The sequence below is a fragment of the Dipteris shenzhenensis genome, chromosome 6, assembly GCF_047967505.1.
Source record: "Dipteris shenzhenensis isolate YYH24624 ecotype China chromosome 6, Dip_SZ_1.0, whole genome shotgun sequence".
Classification (NCBI taxonomy): domain Eukaryota; kingdom Viridiplantae; phylum Streptophyta; class Polypodiopsida; order Gleicheniales; family Dipteridaceae; genus Dipteris; species Dipteris shenzhenensis.
The window spans coordinates 47,180,440-47,202,159 of NC_141601.1; the positions used below are offsets into that span (position 1 = coordinate 47,180,440).

The 21,720-nt window shown below is 39.2% G+C and overlaps 1 protein-coding gene across 1 annotated transcript; it reads right to left on the reverse strand.

Moving 5' to 3' along the window:
- Positions 1-494: 494 nt before the first annotated feature.
- Positions 495-1,728, reverse strand: LOC147901252 (mavicyanin-like). The gene is made up of 3 exons (XM_087376145.1): positions 1,427-1,728; positions 879-1,112; positions 495-775 (listed from the first exon to the last, which is right to left on the reverse strand). Exons 1-2 carry the CDS (start codon positions 1,608-1,610, stop codon positions 910-912), a joined length of 387 nt encoding a protein of 128 aa, XP_087232271.1. The 5' UTR covers positions 1,611-1,728; the 3' UTR covers positions 495-775; positions 879-909.
- Positions 1,729-21,720: the final 19,992 nt, after the last annotated feature.

The following is a 21,720-nucleotide window of genomic DNA, read 5'->3' on the forward strand; positions in this document are numbered from 1 at the left end:
AATGCAATAACAAACAAATGCCTAATTGATATTATTTGTGCACAAGTATTAATGAAAGAAACTCTAATTAAGAAAGAGCAACGCTAATATGGCAATACCAAGCTCAATTGTGAAATGCTGCCTCTTTCTTCTAGCTTTCTAAAATTACGCATTCACAAAATTAAGGGAAAATCTTAAAAATTTTTAAGGCACCACGGCTCAAATACGTCCTTTGTGGTGATCTTTTGAGGAATTCTCGAATGCACACAGATTAGATTAATTCCTCCAAAGCTTTATCATGCGATTGATGCAAAATTTAACAATTTACTAATTTTCTGTCAGCATGTGTAATTAACCTCTACATTATTTTCCCCTCCCTTTTGAAAATTATTTCCACAAATGCTCCTAATTAAAAACTATTCCTTAAGCATAATTCAAAATCCTGCTTGGATACAAATGCAGAATAACGGAAGCACCAGCTGACTACGGAAAGACTTGAATGAGCACAACCCAAGTACCAAGTCAAGACTGAACGTAACTATTAAACATGAGAACCAAGAACTCACAAAGCAGACTGAGAGACAGATACCCAGAAATCCATCTTGACCGCAGGACAAGGCCTGCCAAGATATAGTAGAGTAAATAGTTACAAGTAGGTCTGCGGCGGATATACTTCATTCACGATAGTTCCACGGCACATTGATATGGATCTGCCTTAAACTGTAAATAGCGGATATATTCTACTGATTATCGTTGACGCGCTTCTAATTCAAGCAACAGGATTGCGTTACTTCACCTGCGTCACAACACATAAATCAGCGGTTACAACAGACTTTCCAAGACAGAAAGGCCCTCGCTCCACAGTGACAAGACTATCTCGAGCGTACGGCAGAAAGTACCGGTAGGCGCCTGGAACGAAGGCGTTCATCCTTAGTGTACCATCACCTGAACCTTCATGCCACTTTCGCAGTGGCCTGGCACTCCACAGATGAAATAGTAAGTTCCCCTCCTCGGCAGATTCACATAGGAGTTACCGTTGGAGTAGGTCGCGAGGGGATGAGCAGCTGAACATTGGTTGTAGTCCGCTTCAGTCACTTGAACCACATTGTGTATCTCGGCAGAGTATGTAAAATCTGGCCACGGGTAAGGCAACTAGCTGATCAGAGTCAGAAGCCCCGGGTCGATAGCCACAGCCCAGGCGCAAAGAATCCAACTAGTTAAAACTCTCTGAACGAACTGGCAAAGGATGCGCTTATTCCGCCTAACGAGGAGCGAAGTGCGAACACATCCAAGCACAGACGTACAGAGCTTCGATCGGATCCCACAAAGGGGAGAGAGAGAAGGAAAAGACGAGAGTACAAAACGGCAGGGACAAGAATGAACGAGCGAGCTACGAGCCCAAAGCGGGAAAAGCGATGGAAAGGGAGAGGGGGAGAGGGACACATACGGAGGACGTCGTTGGCGTGAAAGATCTTGGATCTAGCCCAACCTTCATAGTTAGGGGAGGGGAGGGACCAAGCGGAGTGGTCTCCAACGGTGTAGGTGATGGCAAAGCAGAGTGGGGAGGAGGAGCAAAAGAGGAAGAGAAGGAAGAGCGAGAGAGCAATGCGTCTTCCCTGGGAGGTAGCCATGGAAGCTTAGCTTGGCAAGCTTGCAGTAGGGCGATGGGCAACTGAGAAGCTTGAGAGAAGAGAACGATGAAGACGATGATAAGCTTTGTTGTGATTGTGAGTTACGCCTCCCTTGCATTAAATAAGAGCCAGTGCTCTCCCTTAACGTATTTGCCTTCCACATTTCTTTCTCTCAACATCTTTCAAGTTTGGATAAAGTCATCTCTCTCATTTTCCATTCCCCAAAAACCCACTCTTCAAAGTTCACCCTCACGAGTCCTTAGCTCCTACCTACCTATCACCTTTCGCTCCTCAAGCCCTTTGCCAGAGTCCACCACTCTCCTCCCCCCCCTTCCCTCTGTGCGCATGCTCGGAGGAGGGGGGTGGATGGTAGGGGGAACTAGAGCTTAGAACATCCATTATCCACTCAAAAGATGTTGCTACTTAGCACCAAATATGTTTCCTCTTCTCATAGGAAGAGCAAAGGATGTTGGGTTATCAAGGGAAACTACCCCACACTCTTTGTGTAGCCTCTTAAAGCCCCCTACTTACATGCATGTGGGTGTGTATTTTTTTGAGGTGGGAGGGTTGGGGTTAAGGGAAGCGGGGGGGGGGGGGGGGGGAAGGGGGGGGGGTGTGCATATGCATGTACTCATCATCTCAAAACTCTCCATGTGTGTGTGCATATGCATGTGCTCATGCGTTGCTAGTGTCTCCTTGCTGCTTAGTGTCAAATTTTCAATCAACTCATCGAAAGGAAATACTCCCACCACTATTTTACCATTACCATTATCCAACCACTTAGGATGCTCAAATGTAAAACGTCAATTGGAAGCTTTAATCAGCTTCATGTCACGTTAGGAATCAATGATAAAAACAAATAATTCATTATCCTCCTTCAACTCATTTGGGTAACTTCAACCATCTTTGGTCTGCATATTGACTAGAACTAGTATGAAAATCCATGGCAAAACCACAAGAAGGATACTTTTAAGCATGTGTCTACTCCAACCCATATATCTCATATATGGGTCTAATCTCTCTCTCTCTCTCTCACACACACACACACACACACACACACACACACACACACACACACACACACACACACACACACACACATGATGATGATGATGCTTGTGCCCTCTAAGACTATAGATTGGTTCGAGGGAAAATGTTTAACTTAAGTGGCATGCTAATGCATGTGCAGTCTTGATCTGCTACGTGAGGCTAAGTCTTAATTTTATTTGTACCATGGTCTTGAATGACCAAAAGTAGTTTCAAACTATGGAGTGTACTTCAAACTAGATGGTGTAGTTTCAAAATACACAAAGTATTTTGAAACTAAAAGATCAATGTCATCATTGCACAACCTTTTGCATCTATGTGCTATATAGCAAGTTACAAGTAGTTTGTAAGCATTAGGTCAATACTAGCATTGCCTAAGGAACCACTTCTTCTCTAGATTTCTCTAGGGGTGAGGGCATTTAGGGTATTGGTCCCTTTGAGGAGGAAGAAAAACTATGAAAATTTATGTTCTATATTGATGTTGTACAAGGCTTTGTATTTTCAAAGAAATTGGATGTACTACTTTATTTGCCTAAACAAAGTGAGTATTTTGACACCATGTGTAAACTTTAATGTTCTACAAAATGTCACCCTTTTATTGCAATTTCCAATCTAGGAAATGGGTTGTTTTTTTGCTAGTTTTTTGGATCCCTCCTTTTAAATGCAATTTTGATGTAATGTTGACATTTAAAACGTAACGTCATCATTTCAAATGTAATGTTGCTACTAAGTTTTGAATGATTTCATACAAAAGTTTGGTTCACACCAACTAGTAGATTGTACAATATCAATAATAGGACTAGACAAAGGCAATATCAACCACAAAACAAAGAGGCAATTCTAATCATTGTTATGGTATCCATTAGTCTTATGAATTTAGTAAAATATAAGAAAACAATGACTTCAACAAAATAGTAGCAAAGGCAATAGCAAGGTTTATTATTGGCCAATTTTCCCCTCTGAATTTTTGTTGAATGTAGCATAAAACAATGACTAGGAAAACAATTTGAGTGCAAAATTCTAGCAACAAAGGCAAATAATGAGTTTTATGTTTGCTAATTTTTTATCCTAAATCTTGGCATTGGATTTAGCATGTGAATGGATTGCACAAAAAGGAAGACCTATGGTATCCCATGGATGAGATCACTATGGAAAGGAGGTTAATGCTTTCTCAAAGAAGAATCTATATAGATCACTATCATGGAGGGGAATATATGAAAGATAGTTCACATGATTGAGGTTTCGGCTATTGAGTGAACATTCAAGAAACCATCTGTGTGTGTATCAATAACCAAGATCCTACAAGCCTTCAAGAGAGGATTATCAAATCTAGATACGTGCATAAAATTGCACCAAAAAGACTCCAACCAAAATCTTTTTAGGTGTACATGAAAGGCAACTCTTAAGTTCTTGTTTTTCATGTTGCTCTCTTTATCTCTTTCTTGACTTAAATGGTCATCATTGCAAATTATTAACCATTCAAAGCTCCATATTTGATTGCAAATAAGGCATTTTAGTAAATCATTTATCTTCAAAACTAGGATGACAATTGCTTATTTGAAGCAAAGATGGATAATAGATACTTTGTGTAGCTAGCTACTTGAACATGTCTCAACTAGGTTCTTTACAAAATTGCATGGATCATTTTTATGGAAATATTCACCCTCTCTTCCATTACCATCCAGGTATAAATGGTCATAAAAAATATTGGGTTCTATTGAAACATCTTGCTTTCCATATCTATAATTTGCATTTTGAGACTCTACTTCTTATAGTCCATGGAGCTTCATCAAGAGTTTCTAGCAAGAGCTTGTGATTCAAACCCCAAAATGTTTTGATGGATCGATGGAGACTTGCTAATGCACAAGAATGAAGAAGCTTGGCATAATACATATACTTTTGGCTATAGGCTACCATATTTATAGTATTCTACCACCAAGAATAGCCTCCATAGGCCCATGGCATGATTTGCCATATGGAATAAAATTCAATTCTTAAGTCAATATGACTAGCAAAGATGAAAATAAGCAAAATGAGTTGCATGGGGGAGCCTGTCCCTTTGATCATCCACGGCTTATTAAGCTTTCTTGTCAAGGACTTGTACATGCCCATTCTCCAATATTTTTATGTCTTATTTGTAGAGCAGTCTCCAATCAATCAACTCTTATGAATATTTACACAAAAAGTCACAACTCCTGGATGCCTTTAGTAAATACCTTAATATGGTTATGAATTAGAACCCAACTTGGGGATTGTTTTGCACACTTTTATTCTAAAGTAGTTTTCTACATCAGTTGCCCCATTACTTCACAACTCTCATATCATCATTCCTAAGTCATTCTTAGTCTTTGTCTCAGTCTTGCTTGATGCATTTTATAGCACTTCAATCCTTACATCGGTCATGGATGATTATTGATTGATTATGCCTACATTAATTTCTAACACGTCCATTTGCAAGTTCTCAAAATGCCACAATTTCCTTACTTTAATATCAAGTTACATACACAACTTTAATCTTGCTTACTCACAAATTTGATTCTATTTTCATCATGAAATGTATCCTTTGATGAAACTTAGCACCTTCAGGAATTTTGAGCTCATTATAGACACTTTACAAATTTATTTCAAAGAAAACTTAGCTATTAATATAAAAGAGGCCAAACATATCAAAATGATAATCTAGAGGCACTCCCTTTTAGGACCCAAAAAGTGGACAAAAAATTTTCTTTAGAGAAGGATTCATATTATTATACTACGAAGCTCATATTATTATACTACGAAGCTATTAAAAAGGGCTTGGGCAATAGATTTGTTAAAGTTTTAAGAGGAGTAGGGCATAATTTAGCCTTAATGTCATCAAAATAGAAATAAATAGACCAAAAATTTCATCTTTGGCAAGCTTTTACTCTCCATCAACTTAAAGCTGGAAAAGTTCCTAATCTTTATCCTTCCTACTATACTTAGTTGTGCTTTAAGTATTCACCTATGATGACTTGTGAATAAGTTTTAAAACTGGACCCTTATGACCAAATCATAGTGGGAACATGGTAATGGTCTCAATGAACAAATCCAAAGATTCATGGGTGCAATTGCATACTCATTCTATGGACCTTTTACTAAGGATTTTCAAGTGTTGAAAAGACCCAAACCATATTTTTTATGCACAAAAGTGTGGAGTATAGAATGTATGGATGCAAAAATCACACTAAATGGATTAATGGATGTCTGAAAAGAGGCTAAGTTAAAGTTTGATTAAAAAATTCAAGTCATTCAAGAGATTTTTCCGAGTACTGATGATATGATATTGAAAATGATGAACAGTACTAAGACTCTTTTACTAAGTGAGGATCTAGCAGGTAGAGGGAGGGAAGAAGAAAAAGGAAATAACCTAGATTCTAGCTCATCCACAAGGTTAGTGAATCAATCAGGGGAAATCGGTAATCAAATTACACAAAGACATTCCAATTGAAGTATAGTAAGTAAACCTCTATGAATCAAAATTGTTATATAGTGTTAGCTACACTTGTTGTGCCTATGAACCTAGAAGCACCACTACTCATGACAACATCACTCAGGATAAAGATTAAGCTATCTAGGGGGGGGGGCAATGATGTTCTTCAATCACATATCTAGTACTATTTGCAAAATTATGATTTGATTGAGCTAAAGGTAGGTAAAGAGTCCTTATTATGTATCCCAGCTGCCTAAATTGAAGGAAAGGATTCAAAATGGTTCAGCTAGTGATCAGTTCACCACATGAGTAGAATCTTTCCCAAGAAGGACATACCAGAGAGGATCTATAGATGAGATTTATTTATCTCATATAGAGACCCACATAAATATTTCATTGTTTTGTAACCAAAATGAGGACTTGGACAAATGATATCAACAACCTAGATAAACCTACATTGAGAATGTGGTTAATGAGTGGCCTTAATCAAATTGATTTAAAAACAATAGAGAGAAGAAATCTAGCTAAAAATAATGATGATTTGCTAAATTAAGGTTATTGCAATAAAATGGAAATAATTTGAGAGTGGTAGAGCTATAGAGACAGGGCCAATAGTGCTCATGATAAAGATAGAGGAGAAGAGAAAGGTGTAGTTTGAGGAAGAAGAAGACAAAGATGAAAAGGACAAATTGAAGAATGACAAAAAGGAAAATATAATTGGAAGTAAGGAATGCCTTGAAAAAAATTTCCAAGAAAGAATAAAATTTGGAGTGGACATTGCAAGAAACATGGTAATATAAAAATGAATTCAAGAAATTCAACTCCTATTGCAACGTATATGACAAACTAGATACATGATGTTAATAAATATTGTGGTACAAAAGAGCGCGATTCTTAGCATAAATCAAGTAGGAAGGGAAAAAGAAAACACAAGATAAAGGCTATCACCAATATGATCACTTGTACACACATGAGGCCATAGAATGTCCTTAGAATGTCTAGTAGTATATTGAACAAGGGAATGGTAAAGTCTATGGGAGAGGTTGGTTGTGACTTAGTAAGATACAAAGACCTCTATAGAAAATGCATTGGTTAATTTAGCTATGAAGTAGGTCACATGAAGGCATAATACCTACGGATACTAAGTATAGAAGTAAACAGAGATAAAATTACACCCACTATAGGATTGGTGATAACAAAATTAACATTAATGTAGTGACTCAATCACAAGCTAAGAAAATGACTATTGTAGCACTACCTATCAAGGCTAGATGCAAGGCCTCAACTAGAGGAAATAAAATCAAGTATTAATGAAGATCATGACCTACCTAAGAAAAAATTTGTTTCTATATAGACTATCATATAGAATGCTCTAATTCTAAAGAAATATGATAGTGGGAGATATTGGAATTGGTGCCTTATTGCAAACAATTCTTTCATGACATCAAGAAAAAGAAATCAATTCTTTTATCCATAGTCCATCTCATAGAAGTGACCAACGATTTGGTATGGGATGAAGTCTTTCCAGTTAGTATATCTAATAGGTATGTTAAAGAATATAAATAATAAATCCATGGGCTATCCTTCACTATCAGTGCACATGAATTGGACCCATGTTAGCAAGCATTAACTTAAACGATGTGGCTTGTATGAATTATCCATGATTATGAATATGAATTGTCCCATGAATATGCAAAATTTAATTTATTCATAAGCCCATTCCTTAATTAAGAGTTCATTGACATATTCTTACATACTCTCCTAGTGATATGCAGGCAAACTAGTTCATGATATACATATTGGTAGGCCATGATTTGGGTCCATAGATTTAGCAATCCATGGTTTTCCATATAACCAAACCAGATGGACTTAGTTCCAATGTAACTAGACTACATGAATGTAGTTCATAAAACCAAACTTAGTTCTCATCCAGCTAGGCTAGATAGGCTTAGTTCCCGTCTAATTGAACTACATGGAATTAGCTACCATCTAGCCAAGGCTAGGTGAGCTTAGTTCCATTGTAACCAAACTAGATGGATTAAAGATGCTTGATCCAATTTGTAGTATGGTAACCTGGACCCAAGGTCAAGATTTTGATATGATATTGGTGCATAAGGTGAATTTAACTCTTATTAGTAGTAGACTATGGTTACGGAACCATATACACATAACATATGGATGGATTGAAACTCAAACCTTTCACATCAAGTAGAAATTTACTCCTTGACCAAATAATTATAGTAGGCACATACTTTAGTTTCAATGATGGATCAGTCTCTTTGACCCACTTGCCACAAATTGAGTTTACTATATGGCACAACATGCACACTATTCATATAAATCATGCCTTGCCATTTGTTGATTGGATATATAAACATGGCCCTACTTGGAGATGGCAATCAAAAGATACATGGTATGAAAGTGTTTCTATTATTTGGCAATCAATACTCATTTTTCCACTTGTTTCAGATGCCATGATTGGACAAATGTTTTTCCCAAAACCCAAATGAGAACATGATTTTCTAAAATTTCCCTTTGAACAAAATACTATGTTGGACCCAAGTCTATTGAAATATTTCCCTATGCATCTAAACTTGTTTGCTAATTTCTTCAAATTATTGTGAGAACAAATGTGGGTGAAAAGGCTAGACAACACTCTATCATGGCCCTATTGGTGAAGGCTATTACAGCCTCACATTAGATATTAAATATAAAAATAGATCCAAATATGTCCAACTTAGGCCTCATCAGTGCCTACTCACCCAATCTTAGATTAAAAGATTACCATTGAAGGGTGCAGCTATTTTAGCACCTCAATGAAAAGAAAAGATACCTAAGTCAATATAAACGAGCTAGTAAAGGAAGAGGGTGACAAAGTAGGATGGACAAGAGAGGGCACAGCTAAAAGAACATACATAATTGACTAAAATACAATAATATTAGTCAGAATGAATTTACATATATAAATTTCCCATGAACATTAGGCTTAGGGTTAGAGAATGGAAACCCTAGTACTATTTTAGCACTCTCACGTGTTAATTCTTGTTTACATTTGCACATGATGCTGAGATTCCTCCTCAAATCCTTCCCTTAAGATCATTATGAAGTAGGCATTCCATCAATATGATGATTTTGGGGTTTTGAAGATGGAGTGGAGATTAAGCCGCATCACCACCCCCCCCGCCCCCTTTTTTTTTGGAATCACTCCACTTTGATGAGAATGTCCTTCCTCTAAGTCAAACTTAAATATGCTTGGTTTCTTGAAAAGCTCTTTTGTGAGCGGTTTAGTATGTCTACAAGATTATCTTCACTGTCACAACGTTGCAAGATCTATTGCTCTTTTTTAATGGAATGCCCTAAAACATCAAGCTCTTTTATCCTATAAGGATATACTAGATTCTTTTCTAGTGCTTGAATAGATCAATTATCATAGTATATTGTGGCTAGCCTTGTCTCATCAAAGTAATCCATTTTTATCAATAATCTTTTGAGCCATTTTCTTCATAGGGGCCTAAGTAAGGGCCCTATTTTTGTATGAAAGAAAAAGGAAACTACTAGTTCTTTGTTGTATAGCATTGATATTTCTCATTATCCACGAAAAAAGACATAATTTGGGTTGATCTTCTTACGTTATAATCATTGACATGGTCACTATCACAATAATCATGCACCTTGATATGGCTTTCTTTGTATTCGATTCCAAATAGTGTGGTGACATTCCAATGTGTAATATATATATTCTACCAATCAGATAATGGCATAACATACATCTAGCCTTGTGATTATCATATATGTTAAAGAAACAATGAGTTGTTCATAGACTTTCTCATTCAAGGTTGGCTTTTCTGTAAAGACATATAACTTCCTCCTCTACATACTCAAAGGACTTTTGATTGTTTTTATTACTTGGTTTTCAACCATGGCTTTGAACTCTTTGAACTTGTCAAAGACTTCAAACTTCTCTTTGACTAAGTAGACCTAGTAGTATCTATTGTAGTCATCCATGTAAGTCAAGTAGTACAGAGCACCATTGATGCTTCTAGATTGTGCATAACTCCATGCATTAGAGTGTATCAAATCAAGAGATCCATTTGCTCTTATTGTTCTTCTACCAATTTTGGGCCTTGTTTTTTTACAAAGCAACAAGATTCATATAATTTTCCAACAAATCAAAATTATAGGAGACCAATTTCCATAGTTTGGTTTTCAAGCTATATCAAGCTTCGATGCTCACAAGTCCATATCTTTTCTGCCATATTGCTGAGATTAGCACAAGTTGATACTTTTAATTAGTGATATTGCATGTTGATTTGGTACAAAGGCAATCATTTTAAATAAGATTCCTCCTTTATGACCTTTCCCAACAAGTTGACATCCATTTTACTTGTCTCTTATTATCCAATTCTCTTTGTCAATGATTACTATATAGTCCCTCTATTGGAGGTCAAGTCATAAGAGGGTCATTCGAATACAGGGATGGAAACAAAAGGTTATAGAATCTTGGATCTGGCATGTAGGTTAGGTAATGGAGAAAAACTTGATAAAGTGAAGGATGTCAATGGTGCATGCTTTGAGCACGATGCTAAAGGATGGGTGTTGGTGGGCCATGGCAATGGAATAGTGGAGCTTCAGGCACCTCTCTCTCTCTCTCTCTCTCTCTCTCTCTCTCTCCCCTCCCCCTAACCCTCTCTCTTGCTCTAGATCTTTTATGTAGATAGAATCTCACAAATCACTTATGGATGGAGGTTGAAACTCAAAAAGAAATATTTTTCTCATAAGAGCTTGACTTTAGATGATCTCTAAAGCAAATTGGATAGAACAAAGTTTATAGCATGGATTAAAGATCTATAGCAATGCACAAGTCTGAGAAGCCTTGGTGGAAGGCAACCTAATCTCTAATAACATGACAAATAAGAGTGAGGAGAGGAGAGAATGACATGCAAAAGAGAGGGCACAACTAGGACTGCACAGACAAGTGACTAGATCTACACTAGTAATATTAAAATGAGTGAACATGTACAACTTTTCCATTATCATTCAAGTTTAGGGATAGTACATGGCAGCCCTAGTACTATTTTAACCCTATTTTGACACCCTTAATGCTACTGATAGTTTCCACATGAAAATGAGATTGCTCCCTAGTTGCTCCTTAAAAAGGGCTAGTTTGAGATGGAAGGATACCATGGATGACTTTTTTAATGAAAATTCTTAGTGGGTAGTTTAGATGAAGAGGAAAAAAGTTCAGACTGAACATAGAAAGATGATAATGAGGAGAAAGATAACAAGGCCTAGACTAGTAAAGTGAGGAGCACATTTTAGAAGAAGGCCACCCATATTTCCTTTTTAAGCACAAAGGTTGCCAAAACTACCCCACAAATCTTTAATCACCACACCTAGAATATGTGAAGAAATGAAAAGTTGCACCCTAGGCATCACCACGTACAAGCACAATCCCATGAGGAACATTCACACTAGATGACTAGAGGATTTGCTTCATCAAGTTAGTAGCTACAACGATCTATCAAGACAAATCGAAAAGGTCCATGTTGTGCATTACAGCCATTGTTAAGCAACACCTAAGCCTAATATACCATAGCTATGAAGAAGAAACAAGTATTGAATGGGATTATGGTGTTGCATGAGGTGTTAAACAAAAACGATCAAGGTGCATCATCACTTCTAACATAGGGTATATGTTGGGACAATTTGATGTAATGGCTCTATAACAAGGATTACAAGGTGTATGTGTGCTTATGTGTGACCACATGGTGTGTATGTGTGGTTGGTGTGACTAGGTTAGGTGGTAGAAGGTTCCAGTGGGTGTGATTGAGAGAATTATGGACCTAATTTAGACATCAATGGAGAGATTAGTGGATCTTGGGATGCTCTCTCTCTTGGGCACATGCATTGTATCACTTGCCTACTTAAGGCAACTTCTACTCATGAATAAACAACCCTTTTCCAATATGCTTCCATTGAGTTTACTTCAATATATCTTAGCAAAGAAGAGGAGAAATGGATATCAAGGCTCTATAGTGCATTGAAGAACAAAGAGCAAGAGCACTTTGGGTTGGTTCAAGCCAAATTTTGGGCCTTAATTGACCTAAAACCCACCGAGGTCAAGACAAACCTTGGTGAGTAGTCAAGGATCAATGGCCTTCTCAATTAAATGAAAGTCATGCAATTTAAAGGTAGATGGCCATTTTTTTAGTTACATGGACACACAAGTTTAGATGAGCATGAGAGGCACATAGGCATTTGCATAGTTACATTGACATACAAGCTTTAAAACCTATATGGAAGGCAAATGAGGGGATCACAATTTTGAACTCAAGGGCCACCACTTCTACAAACAATTTATATAGATCTAATGTCCCCTCATAATCGCATGTATTGCACCGCTTTTATGAGGCACTTAGCCTCTAATTTCATGATTTGAATTAATTAATTACATGTCATTAGAGGTGAGGGCCAATGTGTGAATAAAAACCAAATGTGAATTTTGGGCCTTTGTTTGATTAACTGCCAAGGTCTGTGGTTATCAAAAGACAATTGTAATCCTCAAAATGCCAAGGCGTGTAGTTATAAAAAGTCAATTATAATCCTCAAACTATCCCCCCTTAATTGAGGGGTGTGTGAAAAGGCCCATGTGACATATTAACATCGTTCTTGGGTTCATATGCTTTATAGAATTGAAGATCCCCCACATTCCATGTTTCTCTTTACTCTTGTGTTAGTCCCTCCCATATATGAAGAGGTAGGTGTCAATGGGCCTTATTGTTCTCTATGCTTTGTTTATTACATCAAGTTTGTCAAGCGGTGGAGTTCTTAGCATGAATTTGGCATTTTGTGACCATTTTGTCCTTCATATGATAGAATCCAAGAATCTTCCAAGTGGGGGAAGGATTTGGTAATTCATTGATTTCTTGCCTTTAAGGATCATTTCCACATACCTCATCTCTTAGGTAGGCCCACCTCAAGTTATAAGGTGTAAAATTGGAGAACTTCCAAAACCAAAATAACTCTTGCTCATGATAATGCAGAAGATGGCAGTAACACATTCTAAATAGTTTATTGCATTGTCCCCCTTCCCCTAAAGCTTGGGTCACATCTTCCCAATCCAAACAAGTACTAGAGACCTTGCCTGTAGAATAGATACTTAAGACAGGTATCAAAGGCATTTAAGGGAACACGAGAAAGTCCACATTGCCTACAAGGGCTTATGGAAAGGCCAGAAATTGTCTCTTTAAAAGTCCACATTGTCTATAACGGCTTACGCAAAGGCCATTTTGGCCCTATTGACTACCTCTTGCCAAGTTCAAAAACACATTAAGTATTGTGCTCCCCCCTCGCCTTGCCCGTGCTGGAAGTGGAAAGCATGGTGGTGTTAACTTAAGAGGGCCTCCTCACATCACGGTTGAGATTGGGGAGGCTAATGGTTCAGCATACTAGGAGACTAGTAGGAGTCCCGTCCTCGTGTGCCTATTGTAGGAGGCTAAATTTGCGTGTGCAGTTGACTGTTACATCCCTGCAGTCTGTTTCAGCAAATGGCAAGGAGGATGGAAGGAGATGGGCCCATTAGAGTCTTTGGGCATTGGAATGCTGAACCGCATCCCTGCAAACACCCTTGCTAGGCTAGCAATCCAATGCCAGAAAAACTGATCTCCAACATTCCTAGCAACCATGGGGACATGGAAGTTTGTTGCTAGTGGGGCTGGCATAGCCTTGCTAGCCTACGTGGGGAAGCCCTCTAAGCTTGGTTGAGTGTAAACGGAGGTTGAGTGTGCGCAATTCTAAGAAGACTCGAGGGCAGCTAGAGTAATAAAACACCGAATGGCATTCAAAGCAGGAATCAAGGTACTTCTTCCATTGAATGTGTATGCCATTTTGGCGCTAGATTCCGCACTGCAAGTTAGTGCACACTTCACGAGTTAGAGAGTGAGGCAACGTGAACGATTCATCAGATAATGCAAGAGTGATGGTAGATGAAAGCCATTTGCATTTTGCAAGCCGCAGATCAGGTGGCCGGTACTTGGTAGTTGAGCTTGGACTTTCGATCCGTCTGTGACCTGTCTTTCATCATCAATCACACACTTACCACACATCAGATCAGCTGCAACAGTCTCCATCGCCATAGGCTGGTATCGCCCCTCAAAGATCTCTAATTCCAACAATCCGCAGAACGCCGATGACGGTCTCATCACTCCTGCATGCTGCCACCGAATTCACTCCCCCTAACTGCCAACACCACATGACACAGAAACCTGCGTCAGGCTCGCATGTCCTGATGCGCAGTACGTCTACTGGGCCTTCAAAGTCGTCGGGAGTTCGGAAGGTTCCGACTTTCCGACCATTACTTCCCCGCCGCCCGCCGCCAGCACCCTCGTCTCACGAGTCACGAGTCACATGTGTTGCTCCGCCTATTTCTCAGTGCAAAAAATGGCCAGTTCGAACTCGTCACCCTGCCTTCGATTACGCTGCGTCATTGCGTACATCCCACAGCCTTTATCTCCACTTTCTAGTACTTTGATCTCCTCCACCGCTGAGTGGACGGCGACAAGAATTTTATGGAACCAAGAACAAGGAACTTGGAAGTGAATTGTTTCGAAGCTTGAAATTGGAACTTGGAACATGGTGAAGAACCCACACATCAATTCCAGTGTAGGTGCGCGCTGCAGTTTTTTTTTCCCGGGAGAAACAAGTTGAATGACATTCAAATGGCCTCTGCCCTACGCCCTATGGCCCTAGAAGCAACAACAAATGAGGAGGAGCAATTGGCTGCATCAGGTAGGTGTGGAGGTTGGGAGTGGGGAGAAACGAGAGAGAGAGAGAGAGAGAGAGAGAGAGAGAGAGAGTAGGGAGTAGGGAGTGGACCAATAGAAAGTAGGGAGTGAAATAGTAAGGAAAGAAAAAGAGGGAGGAAAAGGTGGAGATGGCATGTCCCAACCAATAGGAATTAAGAGAAATCACTAGAAGAAGATGAAGAAGAAGAAAGGGAGAGACAGAAAGGGGGAGAAAAAAATGGGGACAAAAATAGCAAGCAAGAAGAGAGAGAGAGAGAGAGAAAGGGGCAAAAAAATGGGGATAAAAATAGCAAGCACATAGGACAAAAATAGCAGTGGTGGACAGAGAAATCACTGGAAGAAGATGAAGAAGAAGAAGGGGAGAGAGAGAAAGGGGGAGAAAAAAATGGGGACAAAAATAGCAAGCAAGAAGAGAGAGAGAGAGAAAGGGGCAGAAAAATGGGGATAAAAATAGCAAGCACATAGGACAAAAATAGCAGTGGTGGACAAAGAAATCACTGGAAGAAGATGAAGAAGAAGAAGGGGAGAGAGAGAAAAGGGGAGAAAAAAATGGGGACAAAAATAGCAAGCAAGAAGAGAGAGAGAGAGAAAGGGGCAGAAAAATGGGGATAAAAATAGCAAGCACATAGGACAAAAATAGTAGTGGTGGACAGCCAATCACCCGCTTGCACGAGTCAACAAAGAAAATCCACCACCAGTCAAATTCTGCCACCTAGCCCACCCTAGATAGGAAATTTATCATCTTTGAGAGTGCAAAACGATTACTACAGCCTCTCCCTCCGGGTAGGCCAAAAAAGGGGGGGGGTCGGTTTACCCTACAATTGATTGTAAAACTTATGTTTCTCATTGACTCCATTCGCTCTAAGGCTCATTGCACACAACTCGCGTTGAGCATGGTTGTAGGCTTGTTCTAAAGCTTAGCACATCTCCCGATGTCATTTTGGAGCACCATTAATGCTCAAATTGGCACCTCCATTCTGGAGTTTGCAAATTTGAGCACCAGAGCTCTATTTCACCACCAACCAATAGGAAGCTAGTATTTGGGGCTGACAGTGGGTTGAAGAGCTTTCAATGCTCCACCCAAGCCAATGAAAACTTGTTGTGCAGCTCCCTGCAGCTCATCAAGTGGCATTCACCCTCATACAGTGCTTCATCAGATCCATTTAATGCGAAGGGGGTTTCGTTTACACACATTAATTCCAAATGCACATTCAACCGTGCAACAATAGTGTTATGTGCACTAACCCTAAGAAATCAAAAATTGATCACTCAAACGCACGAAATTAGAAAGGTGAGCCTTGATTGTTCATGAAATATGAATTGAAACTTCTACACAAAATCATTTATTCATGAACGTCCGATTGAAGTAATTTAACATGAGGTAAGGAAGAAAGCACAAACATGAGGCAAAAACAAAAACAAATTATAATGTTGCAAGATTTTGTCTCTTTAAATGGCTTTTTAAGTAGCACTATGTCACTTCCCTTGTTTGTCCTTGGTATTTATTCATTCATCGCTCACTACATATATTTCACACTCCTTGGCATGCATTCATCCATTTATTTGTTCATTCATTAATCACTCTATGCTTCATAGTTCCATTTTCTTCATGGAGCACGTAACTATTTCAACTTGAAATTGAAGCTAAATCCTACAATTTTATCAAAAGTTTTGAAGAAAAATAGAAACATGACACAATGGTCCATTAGGACCTGATCCTCCCTGCAAATGTCAAGGGTGGTGCTTTGCCTTTTAGGGATTGAAGCCAAAAAATTATAGGGATAAGGTGATACTCACAAGAGCGTGTAATTCATCTTTGTTGCTGTCTATATAATATTGTAATGTGGACTACAATGATATGAATAAAGATATTGCCATCCTTGATCTTGTATCCAACTTGGCTTTTTTTCTCCCTTGCATCGAGAACATGCATCAAAAGAGGGCAATATTATAAGAATTTAGGTTGAAAACAAGCAATTTCATATAGATGAGCAATTAGAAATATTTGTATGATAATTATTATAACCACACATATGTGGGTAGGAAGGCGGCGGGCTTCCTTCCCTAAAGAGTTATAATTCGAGGGAACGGGCCCTCTCTTATGCATCGAGAGTGAGAGAATTGTGAATATTAGCATCCAGTAGCATCACGATTAAGTCTCATGAATGTAGAAGAGACTAACATATTACCTGAATGTCAATAGTTGCATCCATATCATAAGTAGACTTTGCATTGAATTGCCTTTTTGCTAATAACAGCAAGCGATATCCCTCTATTGGCATAGTTGTCCTATACAATAATGTCTTGAGAGCTATCCAAAATATGATTCAAACTGGCATTAGCCAGTTTGATGATTCCCATGTAGCTTACCCAATCACACTATGTGAAGTACATGTTGATACTACATGGACTCTCTTTAACACTGCTCCCCAACCACCACCACCTTCTAACACCGACACAACACCTAGTCACGAACCCATGTCCATAGTCACTGGCGCCAGTGCTCCATCATAGCCCTCCACATCATAGAACACCACAGCACCACACACCACAGACTTGGAATAGTAGTCGCTTGGACTAGAGGGTCGAGGTCTCCTCCATCTGTTGTATATTGACTTCCAATTGTTAGCCTATCTCCACAGCCCTTTGGCCACTTTCTTCGACCATGAGCCTATCCACCTTTTCTTTTTGCAGTGTCGCCTCTGTAAGCTAGAGTTTGATGCAGACCTAATTTGTAGTAAGAGTTTGTTGGGCCATATACTCTTGTCTCCTTGCTAGCATTTGACATGTTGCTACTACCATGGCTATAAGGGACTCCATGAAAACTAATCCCTTTTGTGAGGCCTAACTATCCTTGCACATAAGTCTAGCAATCCTTCTGTAGAGTTGTATGCATCGGAGATATAGTGTTCATGTCTTGGTAGGCATTTGGCCAGCAAGGCTACTGTGTCTATTGTTGTCTTGTCCCTGTGTTTGTTGCCTGGTTGCAGCTTCTTTGACCTGCTCCTCCTAGGTCAGATTTTAGGTTTAGCCACCTATCAGGCTTTGAGGAGGGGTCTTTCCATCAGGCTCCTAAGTCATATCTATGATGTTTTCTCCCTCTTGTATTGGCTTTTTTAGGGTCCGTTCTTGTCAAAGTTGTTTTGCAGCAGCCTCTACTTCCTTCTTTCATGCTTCTTCTTCTTGTTTTCTTTTGAGTTAGGCTTGCTACTGCTAGAGGAGAACTTCATGCTTCTGCTTTTGTTTTGCATCTGCTTCTTCTTCTTCTTGCATGTTGGTTTGCTCTTCTCTTCTCTTTTTTGGCAATGGCTTAGTGGGGTTAGACTGTTGAGCTAGTGCTGAGAGCAAAGCACTATCCTTGGTGAGGTCTCTGTATTTCTCTAGGACTAAATCATTCGAAAGAAAATGAATAATCGGCCAATTTTCTCCTTTGTGTGGGTGCACATGTTTTCTATCTATTTGTAGAAGTGATCCACCCAGTTTGTCTCTTTTGACTTTTGGAGGTGCACCAGCAAATGATGCTCAATGTGTTGAATCTGTGCAATAAGGGTTACTACCCAAGATACCTTAGCGGTGGCTACATTCTGGATCAAGATGATAGGGACCCAACCCCTATGAATCTTTGTATTATATTCAACTAGTCCTGTGAGCCATTCATTTATTTGTCAGAGTGTTGCATAGGGCTTAGAGACATGGGGTAGACCATCTGCCAGGGGGAATATTTCTTATGTATAGTGATAAAAATGATATTCTCCATCCACATGTACCCATCCGATGGAGTTGGAAGAGTTGTTTCTACCAACAAAATCAACCACTGGTTGCAGGTTCAAGTGGCAGGGGAATCTACCCTCAACTGTGTGTAGGCCCATTGCTTGAATATATGGAACCACTTTTGGGTCCTGAAGTGCCTGGTAAGCTACCGCATTATGGTAATACAACTTGAAATGTTTTATATTGCACTTAAAAATTGTGAGTAGATGGCCACCCCCTGTATCATTTCCAACCATTCGGGTCCAAGGGGGGAGAAGCAGGTGACTTGCATGCTATGTTCAGAGTAATTCTAAACGTCTTTCATGTCTATAATCCTCCATTTCTTGAGTGGTTTGGTAGTGAATTGCTATGCAAAAGGCTCGGGCTCATTGGTAGCCTATTGTGCAGAGGGCTCGAGCTCCATTTGAGATGGAAGTAGAATGGAGAGTGTGTAAGAAGTAGAAGAAGTGGTAGAGGGTGGGAAGGAAGAAGAGGTCTCATTGCTAGGATGGAGTTCATCGATGGAGAAGAGGTCTCATTGCTAGGATGGAGTTCATCGATGGAGAAGAGGTCTTTGGCACTAATAGCGAGGTTGATATTAGTGAGAATGCGAGTGGGATTACAGAATTTCAGTGAAAATTTTTGCCAGAGTTTTGGTACAATGCCAAGTGAGTATTGTAGAATGAGGTTGCCGCCTTATATAGTTGTCTTGGTAATGCAGCAGGATAGTGTTAGCCTTAAAGCAATGATTGGCACTATTAGCACAGTGACTATTGTTACCAACATTATTAGCACAACGAGTTGGTGTTCTTAGCACACCAAGTTAGCATTAACCTTAAAACAGAGCCTTTGCATTAGCATTAAAGATATGAATGGCGTTATATAGCCACATGTTAACATTATTAGCAGAGTGGTTCTACCTTACACATATCCTAGCAGCTGAGGCAGTCTCTGAGTTAGTAGTCTTGTGCTAGCTTTAAAAGTAGCAACTCGATTTTATGTGACCTGTGTGTTGGAATTTGATTGACATGTTGACCCTCCTGGACTTCACCTAGGTGATTGTGAGTGCATGTGGAGTAACATTGATGCTTTGATAGCAATGAAGTATGGACATTATAGTTGTGCTGACTAGGAATGTGTGCTTGTGATTTAGGGACCCTAGGAATAGGCTTTGTGCAAATTCATGCACTCTTATCAACTAATTGGCCGATACTAAATTGACATCCACAGAGCAAACCACAATTTGGTGGAGGGGTGATCTTTTCACCTAAGGCAAACTGGACTTAGAGACTCCAATTTTCATCAGTCCATCCACCTACGTGAAAGCATGCTACGGTGTCTTAAAAAGTACTCTTTTTGGCAAAGGTTCTAGCATAGATATAGTACTAAATTGTGTACTAAAAGGCACTGATAGTTGGATTAGATTTCCATATATCGAGAAGTCCACGATCTACGATCTGCAATCTACTCTCAATCGACGATGATTTCCCTGCACATCGAGGAATCCGCGATCTGCAATCTACTCTCAATTGACTCTCTTCTCTCTCGTGGAATCACTCGCACATGTTTGAAACCATTAACAGTCGACTCTCTTCTCTCTCATGGGCTCTTGTCTCTGTCCCTGCAATTATCTCCGCTCATCTTCACTAGAGGTCCATTGCTCTCTCTCTCTCTCCCTGACTCTCTCCATTCTCTGTGCAATTGGCTCTCCCCTTCTCTCTCATTCAAGCCCTCACACTTTGGACCATATGTTCTCTTTGGTGCAAAAACCAGTTATGCTTGAGTGATTCTACAGCTCTCTCTCTCTCTCTGTCTATCTCTCTCTAGAGGTCTCTTTCTCTCTCTTTCTCAAGATGACTTGTACAGTAAGATTAAGCATGCATGTTTTGACGTATTGTATTCTTGTGTCATTCATTAATTTACGATTTACCAGAGATACGGTTGTGCGCAGGATGGAGAACTCTGCGCTAGAAGTGCCATAGAACTCGCTCAATGCACCGCCACAGCATTGCTCCGAAAGGAACATGAGACACTTGACATTAACAGTTGTGCGACATTTCAAGCATACCACAAAGAACTTGGACTTGAGAACGAAGGTTGAAATTTTGTCTAAGGTTATAAAACATCCAGATATGCAAGAGGTTGTTGATGAGACACATTTTCAAAGCCATTCCATATCAATGGCAATAGTAGATAATCTAAAGACATCATTGAGTCTTGTGAAAAGAGTAGAAAGTGCTGATAAGTTAGTTGCAAAGAGAGTAGCTCTCCACATGATTGCTAACACTTCAGCATTAAAAATTATAGTGATAGAAAAGTAGCTAAAGCCCTTGGAATTCAAGGATGGAATCTGAAGAAACATCACGTGGACATAAAACAAGCTTCCATCAAATGGGCAGATGGAGGTCGAAAGCATAGACATGATTCCTTAAGTTGTGAGGTTGTTCAATGTGTTGTCCAGTTCTGGAAAGACAACACTAAGGTTTCCCTAAACAAGAAGGATGTTTGCAGGCATAGGCTTGGCCCAAAAAAGTATGCAATACATCCCACCCATTTCTTGGAGCTCACAGAGGTGCATCTTCCTTCTTTCAACAAAGCCCAAGTTACACACTATTATTTGGTACTCTTTACAACTATTTAATACTGTCAGGGATAATATTAGTATTGTTCAGATGTTAAAGCTAACATTTAACATTGTAACAGACTCTATATGAAGCGAATTTAGCACTAAATCATAGAATCACAGTACTAAATACTACACCGGGGACTCAATACGTTTATAGTATAGACCATATTTTAGAAATCAATCCTATGAATAAAGATAGGACAAAATAATGATTGTTTGCTCTTTCAGTTATTATGACCAAATAGAATACTCATTATGACTAAATAGTACTATTTAGTGTTAATTAGTAGTGTGTGATGTTTGAAATTGTTTGTATTAGAGAAGGACTTCGAGCGTAATCATTCTCTCCTTGCACTAACCCTGTTACTAGTTCCATTTAGTACTATCCCTTGCACTAACCCTGCTACTAGTACTATATAGTACTATTTAGAT

What these genes read in the sequence shown, in the direction of transcription:
- LOC147901252 (XM_087376145.1), bottom strand. Translation starts at nt 1,610, where the DNA reads ATGGCTACCTCCCAGGGAAGACGCATTGCTCTCTCGCTCTTCCTTCTC. An exon ending in TCACGCCAACGACGTCCTCC is followed by an intron (nt 1,113 to 1,426) that starts GTATGTGTCCCT and finishes ACCCGTGGCCAG; the next exon opens with ATTTTACATACTCTGCCGAG.